Genomic DNA, 18170 nt, shown 5'->3' on the forward strand with positions numbered 1-18170 from the left:
TGAACGCTGCGGTGACAGGCTGTGCTGCTCGATGAGGGGAACCCGGCCCCAGACAGTGAGCGCTCGTTGGAAAATGTACGCCTGCTGACACCCTTAACCTGATGTCACTGACAGCCTCCCATTTCATTTCATTAATTCTGTCGCAGACATCTCAACGCTCTTTAAGGTCACCCTGGGGAGACACAACAGTATGGCGTGCTCTCCAGCCAGGCGAGGTCTCACGGAAAAGACTCAGAGAAGGTTGAAGAGACGGTGAAAGAAGAGAGAGATATTCTAGAGTGGTCATCTGAGAACTTCTCTCTCGCTCCAGTCGTGGAGCAAGGTGATTAGAGCGGCAGACTGCATGAAGAGCTGCAGCCGCTGAGTCTCGACTGCTCTGATGATTAAACAGCAGTCGAGTGGCAGCAAGGGGCCGTGTGGAGACGTGCATGTGAGTGGCTGAAGGATCCAGGAGCACTTTACCCAGCCTCTGTGGCCACGTTGTCACAGACTAAATCACATCTCATCTTTGTGTTGCATGATCTCATTGAGAGGAGTGTTACGGCTTAAACGGCTGCACTGCACTTAGCAGCCTTTAGTAAATTGTATATATATATTTGTTTTACTTCTGTCTGGTTCAGGGCTGTTTGTGTTTCCCACACAGAGATTTGATTTACCACCTCTTCAGAGCACAAGAGGAGCGAGCCGATGAAATCGAGCAGACGATGGCTCGGATTCATGTGAGCAAGCGGATGTGACACTATCATGGACACCCGCTGTCAGCAGATATTCCTTCGGGTGTAATGATAATAACGACTGCAGTCAAATTCATGCACGACGCTGCCTTTTGCACTGTCACTGACATTTCGCTGGATCTGGCACAAACCAGCAGCAGTGAAACAAATCCCCTCCCTGCCACACCCACTCTGTTGGCAGTCACCACTGTATGTGGAGATAATGGGACCGCAGGTTTGGAGTGGCAAGTGAGGATAATCAAGGTAATTACTGATTACTCACTAAACTGTGGCAGTGATTACCATTTATTGATCTGTTTTCATTTGGGAGTCTGACTGGATCACTGTGAGACACCCGCCCAGGATTTCTTGCTCTTAGGTGTTTGATTATAAACACTAAAAAGTCTGAAAATGCTTTTAGCCTCCACCCAAAAAATCCCTTTCAACGTTTAATATGCATGCACACAAGTCAAGTGAATTATAAAAGGAGTCCTTTATGCGAGAGTTTCCTCTCTACGTGAAGTTTTTCCATGACTGTGGTGCAGCTCCTGAATTCCCACAGTGAGTGTCTTAATTGGAACAAGCATGTGGTCCAAGTTATCCTTCCTGCGCGGAATGAGCGCCAGCGAACAAACGAGGGAGAAATATATGAAGTGTCAACGTCCTGAGCAGAGAGAGAGAGAGAGAGAAGGAGGGAGAGATGTCTGGGGAAAAAAAAGAATGATGTGATGGCCGTCCACCATCGCCCCCACCCGTCAATGTCTGGCTGCTTCTGAGAAGAGAAACTCTACTAACCTCTGAGACAGAAATAGATGGGTTTGCAAATCGTCTGCTGTTTGTGATTTATCTATTATTACAAATATTTAGTTCTAAGAGATGAAAAGCTTTTGGTAAACAAAACAAAACAACTAAAACCTGATGTGTTTCCACATTGTCCATATTACAAATAAAGCAGGGGACTCTTTTTCACATGAATCAAATGTACAAGTTCACCTTGTAGCACAGGGTGAATACCAATACAGAACAGAACATTGGGTTCAATGAGGTCAGAACAAAGCAAAGGTTTGAAAGAGCAATAAATGATTTTGCACATGTTGCTGTTATTACTGATGTGGCCAATGTCAACTGAACACAATTAGGACATAACAAGATGTACCTGAAGAGGGCGCCCTCACAGTTCACTCACCTGACTACAGAGGTGGGACAAAGTAAGGATAGATAGATAGATAGATAGATAGATAGATAGATAGATAGATAGATAGATAGATAGATAGATAGACAGATAGATAGGAAGAGCAGTGGGTAAACAGATAGATAGATAGATAGATAGATAGATAGATAGATAGATAGATAGATAGATAGATAGATAGATAGATAGATAGATAGAAAGAGCAGTGGGTAAGCTGATAGATGGATAGATAGATAGATAGATAGATAGATAGATAGATAGATAGATAGATAGATAGATAGATAGACAGATAGACATATAGATAGGACGAGCAGTGGGTAAGCTGATAGACAGATAGATAGATAGATAGATAGATAGATAGATAGATAGATAGATAGATAGATAGATAGATAGATAGATAGATAGACACACACAGACGGGGACCCATTGGCTCTGAGGAGCTGATGACGGAGGGAGCGCACCGTCTCCTCCAGGAGCACATGATCCTTCTCTCTCTCTCTCACTCACACACTGCGCCTCCCTCCATCGGGGTGAGACCTGTGTGTTGAGCCTTCAAATATTTTAACTTCTTTCTCCTCTTTCTCCTCTTTTCGTTTTTTTTTTGTTGCATCGCTTCGGAGGTGGAGACCCGTCAGGACGAGCGCGTCGCCTCCACAGGAGCGCGCACATTGGCACAGGCTGGAACAAAACAGAGAGACGCAGCTCAGTGCAGCGCAGGCAGCTTTGCGTTTTGAAAGCAGCACGGGAGGCAGGAGAGTTTTGGAGTCGCGCGCGGGGAAGCGGTGCAAGTGTCGGCTGCACCAGGGGGACCGACGCCTTCTTCTGTGAATAAAAAGAAACCCCACCGGGATACCGGGACGAACACTTGGATATGGCGGGTGTGAGGCTGATCGACCTTCTCCTTGGAGTTGTTGTAGTTTTGCAGTGCGTGGGGAACGTCCGAGCCGAGATCACAGCCGCGGACGGTAAGAACCTGCAGCCACACCATAAAGCATGAAGCATGAAGCATGTAGCTGGGCCACACTGAGTTTAGACCCTGCACAGCAGAACGTGCAGGAGAACAGGTTTTCTCTTGTGCACCAGGATGAGTTTGTCTCATGCTTTGATTTGATCTCAAGGAGAAAGAAACGAAAGGTCCTCTGTCCATGTGCTTGAAATGAAAGAGGAGGTGGTGTGTGTGTGTGTGTGTGTGTGTGTGTGTGTGTGTGTGTTTGTGTGTGTGTGTGTGTGCAGCAGAAAGAGGAGGCAGAGGCTCAAGGCTGTTTTACTTTCATTAGGAGTCATTACATTGTCCTGACCTACTAACTTCCTTTTTCCATCAAGATGAAAGACTTTGTTTATCCAATTATCATATTTTCACTTCAATTAAAATATTGACTTCATTGCTTTTGCTTTATTGTGCTCGTGCATCTCCCACAGGATGAGTTCAGCACTACTTTACATATGAGACTGGTGCTTTTTGTCCCATTGTTCTCTCTGCACACCTGGAGGTGTCGACTAGTTCTGCAACTTTTCCCAGACCTGAGATCAGAAACCTGCAGGAGAGTGCAGGTGCTTTCTCTGGAGCAGGTCCTGTGTTTCCTTCTGCCCCTCTCGATGTCCTCGATCACGAGACACAGTCCCCAGCGCGGAGGACGAGAGCTCTGCAGCGTGAACAATATCTCTACTGTAAAGCCACAGCGTGTGCACCTCAAGTCTCGCACTAATCTCCAACCTAGTCCATTCCATACGCTGCACATGCCATCACACACACCGGGCTCGCCCTCACACAGATGGTGGAGCAGGACCATGCCAGCTCTGGTGCAGCTCACACAGGCGAGCTCTTGTTTCCCAGGGTTTTTATTGCTGGCAGCGACTTTTCATCACGTATCGGATAGAGTTTGGCGAAATGGTCGTCCACTGACAGTGACTGTAAATTAATCCAGCGTGTGTGTGTGTGTGTGTGTGTGTGTGTGCAGACCACAGAGGAATGTGCGGCTCGGTTTGGGAGAGAGATGCTATCGGCTGTGTGTGATATAGCAAACACACAAACACACACACACACACACACACACACACACACACATGCACTTTTTAACGTTCTCGGTCTGATTCATAAAATCAATCGTTCTCCTGGCTTGTGCTTCACTCCAGCTCATTTGACATCAGTGTTACAGCAAAAAACAGCAGCTCGTTTTCCTCTACATGCTTCCTCATAGAGAAACTGTCTGAATAAAGCTTGTTTTTGAGGTTACACACTGAAGAAAGTACCTAAACACCAACATCCACAATATAAAAAGGGCATCTTTACTTTCAGGGCCTCTCTCTGCTCCATCTCCTGCGAGCTGGACACAGTTAAACTCCAGTCCTCCAGTATCTAGGACAGTATTTTTAGACATCTGGGCAAAGGAGCTTCCCTCGTCACAGGCCGACCTCCACTCTTCTGCAGCAAGGAGCAGCCGATTGTCCTGTCTTAGATTCATTAACAGAGCACATGGTGGAGTCTTTGCAAGTTCACTGGGAAGATATCAAAAGCCTCCAGAAGCCCTGAGCAGCTCCAGTAGAGCCAGAGATTTGAGGACTGGTCGGAGCTTTGATTCCCCCCGTTTGCATTTATTAGTTAGATGAGCTGTGGAGCACATCTGGGCAAAATTACACAGCATCCTGTGAGCTCAGAGCATTTTTCTTTCTAAAGCTTCCAGTCTGTGGCTCTGATGTTCACCCAGCGATACACCCACCGGTGCACACTCACAAAACATGGGACTGATTTGGGGGTTAATTTGCACCCTGGTGTTTTTCTGGGAGTGGAATCAGAGATGCTCGCTGCAGTCTGGACAGCGTCTGAATCCGATGGTAGCTGCAGGAGCGTGAGAGAGAGAGAGAGAGAGAGTCTTGCCTCGGTGCTGTAACGATGTGGTCTGGTTTGAAAGTCTGTGCTGAGGGCCGTTAATGTGCTAAGATTGTGGTTGCGTGAGGAATTTTTATTTGTTGCGGATGCTCCGTGTTGTGTTTTATTCGCTGGCGCAGGGAGGTTGCGGGTTAAGCCGCTCACAGGCAGCAGTGATGTGGACGTCTCCAGCTCCAGGGTGCCGCTCCTCATCCATCTTCCTGCCAGTAGCTGCCTCTGAAATCATACAAATACACAGGCAGAGGCAGGAGGAGTGTGAGCGGCACAGAAACAAGCAGATAGATCTCAGAGAGGTAATGACTAGGGATGAGTTCCGGACGCTGATTCAGATATGTATGTATTTCCAACAAATCTTGAATTCATGATTTCACTTTAGTTAGTCACTTTCTCTGATGCCACAGGTGTCTGCAAAGAAAAAAACAATTGTTCATAAAACCCAGAAAGAGGACGCTGGAAACTAAAAAGACAAACTTGAATTTTTGAAAGGCGGAGGTGCGTGAGTGGGATTTAACATAAACCCAAAACCCTACAAATGGCGATGGAAACAGATTCGCTGCATAAATCATGACGTACATAAAACCAGCAACTTAAATGTCACCCAAGTTTCCGCACCACCGAAGAAAGGAAAAATACTGGCAGTTGAAAAACATCAGCCATCCGCCATGTTTTTTGCAATTTGTTTCGAGAGTTGAGCGGCGTCTTCGTCTCATTGCATCCTCGTCTTCTGGAGAATCCTGATAAACCTACTGGTGGCTAACAATATGCATTGATTCACATTTTCTTTTGCAGATGGCTTACATTTGCACCAGTGCGCCCAGTTGCTCAGTGGGCGCCCATTGTACAGCGGTTTGGGTCCTCATGCAGAGGCCGCAGCTGCAGATCAGACCCGGTTCTTTGCTGCAGCTCTCTCTTGCCTTTCACACTAAATCTCAAATAAACACTTAGAGTTGAAGAAATATCTTAAAAACTATACATATATCTGCACTAAATATGCTTGGGAACTTGGCTAATCTTGTTTAATAGACTGATGGATCCATAAATATCGGTAACACTTCATGAAAATCAACGGAAGAAGAGTTACTCAATCATTCATCAACTGGCCGTCTTGTTGTGTGGAAGGTTGTTGACTTTATCTAAACCCTCAAACCGACCTAAACCCAGCTGGTTTATGGGAAACCCAGTTGGTCAATTTACAATGCCAAGAATTTCTCTCACCGGTTTGAATCTACTTCACTGAACCCTCTTGGAATCCCCCCCCCCCCTTGCTTCTCTTTCTGACATTGCACATTTCCGAGCGGAGCAGAATGAGCGAGCCTCTTTATTGGCCGTCTGAATGACCTGCTGAAAGGAGCTGCCTTGAATAGATGACGGGGGTGGGGCGGCATGACAAGGGCTGAGAGATGGGAAGGGGTGGTTGGCGGAGGCCACCGGGATTATTGTGCTGCCCTGCATGCGGTGAGTGCGAGCCACGCCGTGCACTGGGGAGGCGGCAGGGTCATACCCCCGCACCAGCATGCCACAGCAGCACCAGGCTCCCCCATTAGTCACGCCGGGGCCCTTGTCGCACCAGCTCCGCCCCCCAATCCGCTCTGGGAAGAAGCTCAGTCTGCCGGCTTGAGAGGGCTGGAGTTCAATGGGCTCAGAGACAAAGAGCCAAGAGGCCACTGGTTAATGAAACCCAGCGCAGTTAAGCTCCTCTTTAGCTCCTTCTCATTGTCTTTCATGTGGTTCAGAAAAGTTCCTCCACTTCCAGTTGCTCCAGCGCCGCCGGCCAAGTTATCACGTCTTCGAGGTTCGCAGTAATCACTCCCTGGCCTTCTCCTCTGCTCGTGTTTTTGATTTGTTTAGAATCCAAAATCTGGATTTTTAACATCCAGACACTTTTTTGAAAAGGTCAAAGGCAGGAGGCAGGAGACGGAAGATTAACGAAGCGACCTTGATACGTTTGCAACACAGTGAGTCATGACCAGCATTTTGCAGCCACGATAAACATCCCCTTTGCATCATAGCCGGGCTGTTATCTGCTCCTCGGGTTGACTCGGCTGCCAGAGGAGATGCTGGATCATCGGCCCGAGAGGGAAATGAATAGAAAGCTTTTTTTTATGCTGGTGGGAGGAGTTGAGTTTTTTCTTTTCTTTCGAGGGGAGTGAGTGAGAGGATAACGAGCAGAGGGAGGAGGATGGGTAAATGTTAATTTCCCCCGTCCTGTTTGACCGGCCACAAAGTGCAAGAAAAGATATATACAGTGAGTGATCAGCATCGATTACAGGAGTAGGGAACGCGGGTTCATATTTATAAGATAAGATACATTTATTGATCCCAAACACATGCAGAATCACACGACATGCAGAGTAGGGAAATTTGTCTTCTGCTTTTGTCCCATCTGGTGAACATCAGAGGACACACAGAGCAGTGGGCCGCCATGCACAGCGCCCAGGGAGCAGATGTTGGGGGAGTAAAGTGCCTTGCTCAGGGGCACTTAGACAGTGGGGGTAGGGAGAGTGCTCTTCGGACTTTGGAACAGATCCGGGTGTTGTCCTGGCAGGTTCTGCCCATAGCCCAATTATTCTGCCACTAGTCCCCCGCCTCTCGTAATTGGTCGGTTGTGTTGACTTTCCCTTTTCCGGCTTCATTTCCTTAACCAGTTCGTTAATTCCCGTTAGAGTGAGTCAATGTAATTTGACAGTATTTACCAATGTGTCAAAATATGCATGACATAGAAACAAAGTTGAATTTGTCTTCATGTGACTGTATTAAGGGGAGATGGCAGCACACGAGGAGCCAGGAATTAATTGTTAGTGGACCAAACTCAGATTCACACTGTAGTGAAACAATGGGAAACGAAGCCAGAATGAAAACAGAGCGCACACAGACCCCTGCAGGTGGCCACACTGCAGCTGTACACCAGAACTTAAACCAACCCCTTTCTAAATGTGAGAAATATATACGCCTCCCGCTGCTTTTCCACGCAGCGCCTGCACCAAAGTGATGAAACGAATCTCACTGTAGACGGCTTATAGCGGCGGCTCTTCAAAGGCGAGCCCGAGTGTTACATGCTCCTCTGTCATGACGGAGCGGAGAGAGCGCGATGTTCCGGGGGAACTGAGCGAAGATGAAATGCATCCACCCAGCAGACGAGCCCGTCTCTCCCACCCTGCAGCAGGCTTCATATCCTGGGCCCAGCAGGAGCCACGGCTTGGCTTTGTCCCACGAAAACAAAGTGTCACTCACAGAGGTTGCGGCATGCTGCTACATGCCTCTGTCTACACGTGCAACTGCGTGTGAACATTTTCCTTCTCACACTCCGGGACTATCAGCCTCTCAGATAGAGTACAGTTGTTTTCACTGCCGATGGAGTAGAGAGTCTTTATGTTGCTGTAAGGCCCGAGTCTTAATCCTCTGTAGTTTCTGAAGGCTCGAGGCCTGGTCGAATCCTCTTAATATTAAATAGACTCTCTGATGGAAACACTTCTCATGTTTTTCTCGAAGAAAAATTGTTTTTTTGTGTCATTTCCTTGAGTCTTGTTTTGTAAAATAATGCTTTTTAAACGAGTAAAAGCATCTTTGTTGGTTCCATCTCGCCACAAAGTGATATAAGGCTGTAATAAATGATTCTCTGTGTATTTTCAGTTTGCAGATGGTGTCAAAATCTAATAACATAAGTGTAACGAATGAATTGTGTGAGTGTTGCAGAAGCGTCAAGCACATGTAAACACAAGTACACAAGAAAACTTGTAGAGTAGTCGCTTCAAAGGCCAGTTTTATTTCACAGAATACTTTAAGTTATGGGGTTGAAGGTTGTACTTCAAGTAGCATCCCTGCTGTGCAGTATCCCTGCTTTGTGTAGGAGCTGGTATAATCAGACAATCTGGAACGCCAGGTCAGTTCCAGCTAACGCTCCTTAGGTCCGATGCGACAGCTCGAACAATACGCACCCCCCCTGTGTCAGCAAAATGAAAAATACCTTCATTTACTTAAGTGAGAGCAATGACCCCATGACCTGAGCTCAGATTGATCTGCTTATTGGCGTGTTCATCATGTTAATAGCCCCCGTCGTCCCCACAGCCATCAATTACAGATTTTATTACATGCAGGTTCCTCCCTTCTCTAAATCAAACACACCAGATGTAACATGTGGCCGTCGCCATGATTATACCATGACGTCTGCTGGAGCTTCACATACTTGAGCGTGTTAAGTGTTGAGCTGTGCCGAGCGAACCCCTTGCAGACATTGATGTGTTTTCCTTGCCGCACGTCCAACAGCGCTGACTTTGTGACTCTGCCCGGAAAGTGTCTCCACGTCCCCTGTCCAGAAGTTTCTTTCCCCAACAAACTCATCCTGACAAAGGACATTTATGCCTGCGGCAACCGACTGAAGGACTTTGATGGGCCGGAGCACTTTTGAGGGTGAAAATGAAAAAGGTTTACAGCCACAGGTGTTTTTCTACGTGACTCGAAAGGCAAAGAATACAATGTGACTTTGAAGACTGCCTCAAAGTTGTCTTTGGTTTACCTCCCTCACATATATAATGTGTACAGGCCGAGCAAATCTTTAGGATCTAGGAAAAAAACTCCTTCTTCAAATCCCAGTTTGGCCGGGGTCTCTTCTCTGTGGAGTTCTCCATGTGTCTGAGTGGGTTTTCTCCAGGTACTCCGGTTTCCTCCCGAAGCCACATGCAGACTAGGGTTAGATTAATCGGTGACTCTGCGGGAATCGCCCAATGTCCTAGTATGTGCGGAATGGTCAGCATTGTTCTGTGGCTTTTATTCGAGTAATTCACTCCTGAGTGAGTCACGATGAGTTCTTGTAATAGGTCTGCAAAGGCCTCAGCTGGCTCTGCTTGGCCTCAGTGTTCCCGGCTTGACCCTTCAGGAGTCAGGACTGCCAGGAATGGATAGATAAAGGATTCTTCCCAGAAACCAAAAGAGGGTTTTTCTGGAAGTCAGGGTGATTATTGTTTGGAGCCTGTTGTTGTGGACGAGCTTGTTCCAGCGTCTCCCAGCTGTCCAGCCCTCAAGGCGGTGCTGAGCTCAGCCTGAAGCTGTAAGCATGAGGCCAGTTGGCAACACATGCACGATGAGAGATGCACTTGTAGCACAATTCTTCTTTTGACTTGATCAAACATTCTCGGTCAAACAAAGGTGAGCTAAACAAAACGAATAAAAGAAAAAAGAGAACTTCAACAAATGATTCTGGTAAATGAGGTTTGGTGTGTGCCAGGTGTTCAGGTTTCTGCCTCTGTGCCAATGCTTACCCGCTGAAAGTTGCGCCCAGTAGCCCTTGAGCATAGAGCCGGGAACAATGGCTCGCTTTGAGGCTCCCTGGTGATGAATTGCAAGGTGTACCGGCCGCCTTTTGGGTGTGTGTGTGTGTGTGTGTGTGTGTGTGTGTGCTGCTGCGTTTGAGTCACCAGAAAGTGGGGGGGACTGCTGGCGGTTCCCATGCGCTGCCCAGGTAACAAGACACTCTCACGCCTTAATCCAGAGGCTTGTCATGCACTGGACGTGGGAGTTAATTGTGTTTTCTTGTACCGTCTGGCAAGAGCAAGCGTGCTGGTAATGAAGGGAGGTCCGGGTGTGGTGAAGGGTACACATGTTATGATCCAGAAGGCAACAACATATCGATGTAATGGGCGCAATAAATCAAATTCTGTGGGTTTGGCTCCGTGAGCGGCAGAAAATTGGCTGGTCGGCAAGTCCCGGTCGGACAATTTAAAGTGGCATGTCTATTAAATACTGGTGTTTGTTATAAGAATAAGTGGGTTCGAATATGTCCAGCTTGTCTCTTGAATATTTTGCATTTCTCTTTCCTTCCCTGCTGTGTTCCTTGTATGTGAAAGGCAAACTCGACCCCGATTGTACGGACATTTTCAAGTTCCTGCCCCGAAAACCTATTCAGACATGTTTGAACTATATTACACTCTATTTCCAGCAGCATGGTGTTGTATTAAAATGGTAAATTAGACTATTTTTCATCAGCTAACCGTGTCCTGTCCAAGGGAGGTGATTAATGGTGTTTGCCGCGAGGGGAATTCTCTGTGCTTGTGACCATTAGAAGGTGTTTATGTGGAAGCTGTATTGTCAGGCGGCGGCGATAGGAGCCCACATCGCAAAGTGGCAATTGACTCCCATTTAGAGGCCTTTGTGTCCCGTGCCCCAGAAAAGAGCTAATTAGAGGGCGGGTGAATTAGTGGGAGCAGTTTACTTATGAATGTGATATCCGTGTTATTGAAGAAATATTAAGATGCTTAAGATGCATTTATTAGTCCCAAACACATGCACAAACATGCAAAGGCACACTCATGCAGGTAGGGAAATTTAATCTCTGCATTTAACCCATCTGGTGACACACAGAGCAGTGAGCAACCATGTACGGCGCTCGGGGGAGTAAGGTGCCTTGCTCAGATGCACTAGACAGGGTAGGGAGACTCTTGGATTTTTGGACAGATCAATCCAGGTTTGTCTTTTGTTGTCTTTCCGTGGAGTCGAACCAGAGACGAACCAGAGACCTTCTCTGCCCATAGTCCAAGTTTCTGCCACTAGACCACGTAATAAATGTCGGGATCATAGTGGGTTTGTAGCGCATGATAAGTGAACGACGTAAAACAATGCGTAGACAACGGGTCAGCTACCCACAGATGTACATCTACAGGGTTACAGAAGTACGGTGGCCTTAGGGGTCAAAATACCACAACATTTTACACCATGACTTCTCAGAAAACAACACCAAAACACACATTTTCAGTTTAGTCCCATTTTCCCAAACCTGTTTTCAGTTTAGTCATCTTGTTTCCAGAAATATTTGAAATATTTTGTGTCATTTTAATTAAAGTTGAGTCATTGTATTTTGAACCTTAGAGCCAGCGTACCAAAGAATAAATAAAGTAGGTCTCTCATTGGAGAACACGCCCTCTCGTTATGCTGTTGCTGAGCGTTTAGTGGTTAATCATCACATTGAAGTCCCTCTGAAACCAACATATGCATCTCGGCCTAAGGAGGTCAATGTATTGATCAAATGTCCGGCCGACCCCCCCGTCCCCTAAAGGCCTGTTGTCTCACAGACCCTAGAGGTGATGTAGGTGCTGGAGGTCCCACTGCGCTGTCATCATCAGTAATGGAAATTATATAAATAAAAGAATTGTTGTGAGATGTAATTTGACGTCAATGATGCAATCCATTTCCCCTGTGTTTTTTTTGTTTTGGGCTTGATGAAATGAAAAAGAGCTGCTTCCCAGGACGAATTGAATGGAGGTCAAATATGAGCTGCCCTCCACCCAGAGAGCTGCCAAACCAATGATACTTTGTGCCCATTGAAAATTCAATCTATCAACAAGGAGAGAGAACTGAAAAGCTGGTAGTCATGAATATGAAGCAGTTACTTGATGTCTGCTCCAAATGACTCGCAGATGTTCTGGAGTCTTCTGTCAGTTCCACAAAAATCAGCTTATTACAATAATCATTTCCTTGCTGGTGTTTGTGGCACAACAGGATTTTGAACATGTAATTCAGGGTCACTTTGCCTTTTTGCCATTAATAACAGCTTAATCCATTTGAAGTGTTCATAAATATTGTTTTGACGGCTGCTCTGGTCGCAGCAGAGATGATGTCCTCAGTGATTTTCAAGGACTTTTAATGCTTACTTGCATTAGACGCACACCAGAGTACCAACCAAAATAGGAAGTGGGTTTGAGAATGTGCTGTTTAAGGTGAAGATTCCTCAAATGAACGCAACAGAAGCAATGAAATGATAATCCCCCGCAAAGAAAGAGGAAATGAGTCAAAAGCTGTAAAAAAGCCAGCGTTGTCCCAAAAGAGAAGTTTGAATGTTTACTGTCGAAAGCTTTCCAGCTGCAGGGCTGTTTTTTAAGCAGAGAGTTTGTGGGCTGTTTTTTTTCTTTCCCCTCCGTGGTTCAGAGGATGAGCTCAGATCGGAGCAGACGATCGGAACATCACATCTCACGCTGAGGGAAATACTGACTGTTATTGTTTGCACATCATCTCTGCAAGCAATTAGAATGGATCAGATGAATCTGAGGGGTTTACTGTAAGGTCAGGGCCGACGCTCGCTCTGTCTGCGTGTTCATCTGCACGCTTTGCAATGAGCTGTTAACGTGCGAGTCCTACACGTGGTATCGGGGGTTATCGAGCAGCCACTTTGCAGCGAACCATCAGGAGCTGACACCTATTGATTGTATCGTGTGTTAACAGACTGACGGGTGGGTTCGTTTGGGATCGAGATGAAGGTCAGGGGAAACTCGAAATGGCGTTTGTGTTTGTTTGTTGGTTGATTTGTTTGTCAGCAGGATTTTGTCAAAACTATTTATCCACGAAATTGGAAGCTACACTGATTTCCCAGGGAATACCATCTCTGTTTCTGCCTGTCCAGACTACAACACAGGCCAAGAGTTTTCAAAGTAAAATGGGGCTGGCAGTGTTTCCAAGCTCCTCTGTTGTACATGCTTGAAAACTCTGGACTTTAGTGTGGACAGTAGTAAATGTAGCTGCAGTGAAAACTAAAAAAGTTGTGGTGTGGATGGAGTCTGAATTTAAGGGGACTGTTGGGCCTTGGAAAATGAGTGCCATGATTTATTTGTTTCTCAGTTGTACCGGAGCCTCATTGTGTTCTCTGTGGATCGAAGGAAAAGAGTTTGTAGACAGTGCAGTGGACACATTGGCAGGTATCGACCTGGGGAGTGACTGTAACTGCTGCTTAGTCCGTTCAGTGATTTAAGGGTTTCGTCTCTGTGTCAGGATTTAAAAAAACGCCAGCTAAAGCAGAGGATGCTGTTGTTAGAGAGAACATTGTAGTTGTGAGTTTTGTTAGTTGCCCTTTGTCCACCACAAATCGACCCATGGAAGAGAAACAGCTCAAACTAGTCTTATAGCTTCAACTTTTAAGGGCAAAACAGAGAAGACAAACTACTTTGGATCTTCTCTAGTCCTGCTGCTGATTCCCCAGCTTCCTGCCAACGTTCCCATGTCACCTGTGATTAGCCGGCGTGCTCCCTCGGTCGGTCGAATGCTGCCTCTGCTGCCACGTGGCGGCCAGGACTGACCCTGAGCAAATGACTGTGTTGTTAATTAAAGATGGAGGTCACAGTAATCTGCCGCCGATAGCAGGAGCCAGTCTGTGTCTGTATCCAATATGGCGTTATCTGGTTCTTATTTTCTTTCTCTGCTTCTGCCATGTCTGTCAATAACATATTCTATAGCTCATTCCCCACGTCCCAACCAGTTGTTTTTGTTTTTAGGACTCTTTCGCTGTAGTCGTCCATAATGTGAGTTCAGATGAGTCGCCTGTTCTTCAAGCTCGACCTGAAAAAGAGTCTGGAAATCAATACCTCACTGAAAACACTGGGTCGGCCCCCGAGGGAAGAGAATCTGAATCGATATGCTAAAATCCCACTCAGTCACCGTGACACCGATGTCACAGCAAAACTAAATCACACAGGTTTCTATGAGTCTGAAGACTAAATCGACTCCTGGAGGTTCGGGGACTGTTGAGCTCATGCTTATCTTTTATTATTTTTGGCCTAATGTGTGAGGACATCTGTATTTTACTGTTCAAAGTCTCCTTCAAAAACATGTTTCTGTTACATCCTGCACTTTACTGGTTTTAGATCCCAGTTGGTGAGTAAATCTTTAATATCCCAGAGGAAGAATTTGGCTTCTCGACAGAAATCAATCAATAATAATAACAGTAATAAACAAAGAGAAAGTACAGCAATAAAAAAGTACACAGTTTAACTCTCAGTCGTCCTGATGATGATGGACTGAAGAGAAGCAATAGGGAAAAGCCAGAAGTACCACTGCTGCATTCAAAGCAAGTCAAATGCTAAATTACATTTTGTTCCAATAGATAATTAATCAAATATAGCAGATTTTTGAAGTCTCACTTTGGAGGAGAACCTTGATACTGATTGAATTCCCTCTGTGAAGTTTCTTCTTTCACTTTCTGTGTGGCCTTGATTTCATTTAAATTTAATATGAAACTTTGTCCCTGTTCAGCCATTTATCATCCTCTGATATTAGACGATAAAGCAGCAACTCACACAGAAAATACTGTTAGAACAAAACAAGTGGCTTGATTGTGTTGCTTCACGTACCAGTGAGTCATGGAATCCAGGAAGTCAAGTTCAAGTAATGGATCCACGTGCGTGAAGGTTTATCAGAGGCTAAAACCTCTGCACAGGTTTAAGAGACTCTAAGACAGGACTTTACGACTGGAAATATACAGTATCAGCATGTAGTTTATGTTTTATTGCAACAAGTATGAGGTTTACAGTAGAAAGAAGCTGTTCATGTTATGAAGTAATCTAAAGGGAGTGTTTGTTTGTGGTAAAAATATAACCTCAGTATAACCATGTGTTCTGGACAGTGTGTGACACTGATCTCATTGTTATGAAGGAGACGGCTGTCTTTTGATGCTCAGGGCTGAAAATGGGTTTGAACGAGGCTTACAGTCGGTCTCAGCCCGAAGAGCTTGAGCTCGGGGCTTTCTGCTGCTCAGTCCAGATCCTCCACACAGAGAAGGGGATGCCATCATGTTGGAACAGGAGAGGACCCTCTCTAAACCTGTGACACACACTCACAAGCATCATGTTCATGAATCCTGTAGCATAAAGATTCACTGGGACTTTAATTCCCCCACTTTTGGCCACGTAATGCGGCTCAGGGCTTTACAGGCCTCCTGCTTGCTGTGAGAGCTGAAAAGAAAAACTCTCCTGAAATATGATGTGTCACAAAGTGGAGTAAACAGCGAGACAGTGCACAGACAGTCAGTGTGACAGCATGTCCCCTGTGTCCACTCCTGACCTTTCCTCGCAGCGAGGGAGGACTGAAACTGTATCCCTGACTTTTCATATCTCTGTCTGGTGGCAAGTGAGGCAAAGACATTAACACTGTGGTGCCCGAATAAAGCTACCTACCAACACACCGGAGAAAAATACTCCCCAAAATGTAAATATTAGAATAATATTCACTATATTTTACGAGCTTCAGAAATTACTTTCACTCAGGGCTTTGGAATCAGTCCCACAAGAGACTGATTGATGTGAGAGATTTGTGAATAAGCCTTTAAGAGCATTTTTATATTATTAATACATCTTGTGTAATTGCGTCGTCCGGAAAGGTTAATGGGAGAGAGCGGAACAGCAACTCATCAAATACCCAGACTGCAGTGTTTCTCTTTTCAGAGTCTCTTCACTTGTCACTGTGTTTCATCAGCTGTCAACAACTGTTTGGCAGCTTCGACAAGTCGTTGAGCTCCTCCTTGTGTTTCCAGGCCGTCCCTGTCTCAGGAGCGCCTTGAGGGAATTTCTTTCAACGTGACACAAATGTTCACTTTGACTTGAGGATTGATTCTGATTTTAGTTCGGTGCTCAAAGTCAAATGTCACCCAAGAATTTTTAGATTTATAGGCGTCTAATAGGGTCAAATAAAGAAGTGATGACATTTTATCTTTTGTCACAGGTCAATTTGACTGTGACATCTTCTGCAACAACACTTGTCTGTCCATAACTCAGCAACAGAAACATGAGGGACCATATTTCCTGAGACTTGACTGGTTGCAGGGGGCGTGCAGCCGCAAGGCGATGATCCAAGCTTCATCTCAACGTTTGCTGGGAACACTTTCAAAACATTCTGCTGTAAATCTTTGTTTACAGCAGAATGACACTGACAGGGAAAAACCACGGGGGGGCTGTTAAAGTGGTCTGGGTCAGTGGTTTGTTTTTTTTCCAGAGAAAAAATATTCTGTCTGTCTGTCTCTCTGCTTAAACTCAGGGTTTTTATGCTTCAGTTGTCAATCAGGCAAGCAAGGCTTTTAAGTCACGAGGCCTGGAGCTCGGCGTTTGAAGAATATGATGTTGGGTTTCAGAGGTAAAGGCATTTATCCCTTTTTTGGCTACTTGCTGACAGAGGAAATAATATTATCATCTTATTTTCGCAGTGAAAGATGTTTGTGGTTTGCTGTTTGAAGACTGCTAAATGGATTTCCAGCTTGATGGATTTTGGCACAGGTCGGTTCCAGGGGTGGATCCAGGATTGTTTCTTTAAAATTGCAGCGTTTTATTTTTGTCATTTTCACTGGTTTCCCAGGGAATAAATCATGGATCTTTTTAGGGGTAGATATCTGTGAGTGTGTACACTTTACTGCAGCTTAACTGTATTTATAGGGACCACTGGTTCCAGTAACTCCATGAATGCAACTCCGCCATTCACTCTTCTTTTAGCTCTTTTTTGTTCTCCACCGACTCCTGAAGGAAATACGTTGCTCTCCAGCTTCCAAATCCTCCAGTGTTCACCGGCTAGTTGCTGACTTTGTTTATCTGTAAATCATTCTTCCCTTTTGTTGATATCTAAGCTAACAACTAACTGAAGTGATGGAGAAGAGTCCTTTGTGTTCTTTGGTGTTGTTTATACGAGCAGAAGCATTGTCAGGTTGTATCACAGGATAACATTCATGTTGGCAGGTAAACTTTCTCTCTGGGCCTCGGTGACACAGGGAGATTTTGGTGCGTTGCCCCCGGGGTGATGGTGTCCTGTGGCAGATTCCCAGTGACAGGTCCCTGTCTAGACATGGCAGGTGACACATCCAGCTCGATTTGAAGCTACAATCACGTTGACAGGAAGGTAATGATAGGCCCTGTCTCTCTGCCACCCGGGCTGAAGGGGATTTGCAGAGTGATTGACGATGATAATTCGACCCTGTCTGTAAAGGCGTCTCTCTCTCTATGGCGTGGCATCACCGTGAGGGGCTGATTGTCTCGGCGGTCGCAGGATATCTGCACAAATTGTAGATGTAATTAATCTGACAAATGACTTCCTAGAATTTATCCGATCTTTTTACTAACAGCATATTTTGAATGGCGTGTTTTGGCAGTCCCTGGTTGAAAATCATCTCGCCGGGTTCAGTGCAGATTTCCGCTCGGTGAAAACCCTGGGATTCGCGGCTGCGGACGGAAAAGACAGATGGGAATACCATGTGGGACCGCACATCTGGAAGTTTGGCCGTAGGAACGAGGACAATGAACAGAGGAGGACACGGAGAGAGGTTTGAGAGGGGAAGCTGTGGAGAAAACATCTGAGCCCATGCACCATGGGGTCAAACAGCTGGAGCGACCTTTCCGGCACCGTGCAGATCCACAAATGTTTTGTGTTTGTCATCTGAAGGGAATGTTTTAGGCTTTTTAAATATTGCATCGCAGGAATTGTGGAGTGCAATCGGCTCTGTGAAAGGTCAAAGCTCAAACTGAGGCAGCGGGAAGATTCCTGACCATAAGCTTGTTAGCACAGCGAGTCTTTTGCTTCTCTTGTGTCAGCAATGTTCCCTCACCTCTTTGACTTTGACTGTTTTGTCTCTCTCTCGTCTGTTACTCCT

General features: G+C 45.8%; 1 protein-coding gene across 1 annotated transcript in view; it reads left to right on the top strand.

The window, feature by feature from the left end:
* Positions 1-2491: 2491 nt before the first annotated feature.
* The window catches only part of plxdc2b (plexin domain containing 2b), a 69822-nt gene continuing 54143 nt past the window's right edge, over positions 2492-18170 (top strand). Inside the window, exon 1 of the mRNA XM_062379041.1 lies at positions 2492-2867. Coding sequence (XP_062235025.1) covers positions 2774-2867 — 94 coding nt within the window. The 5' untranslated portion in view covers positions 2492-2773. The remainder of the gene's footprint in view (positions 2868-18170) is intronic.

The sequence above is a fragment of the Platichthys flesus genome, chromosome 21 (assembly GCF_949316205.1).
Source record: "Platichthys flesus chromosome 21, fPlaFle2.1, whole genome shotgun sequence".
Classification (NCBI taxonomy): domain Eukaryota; kingdom Metazoa; phylum Chordata; class Actinopteri; order Pleuronectiformes; family Pleuronectidae; genus Platichthys; species Platichthys flesus.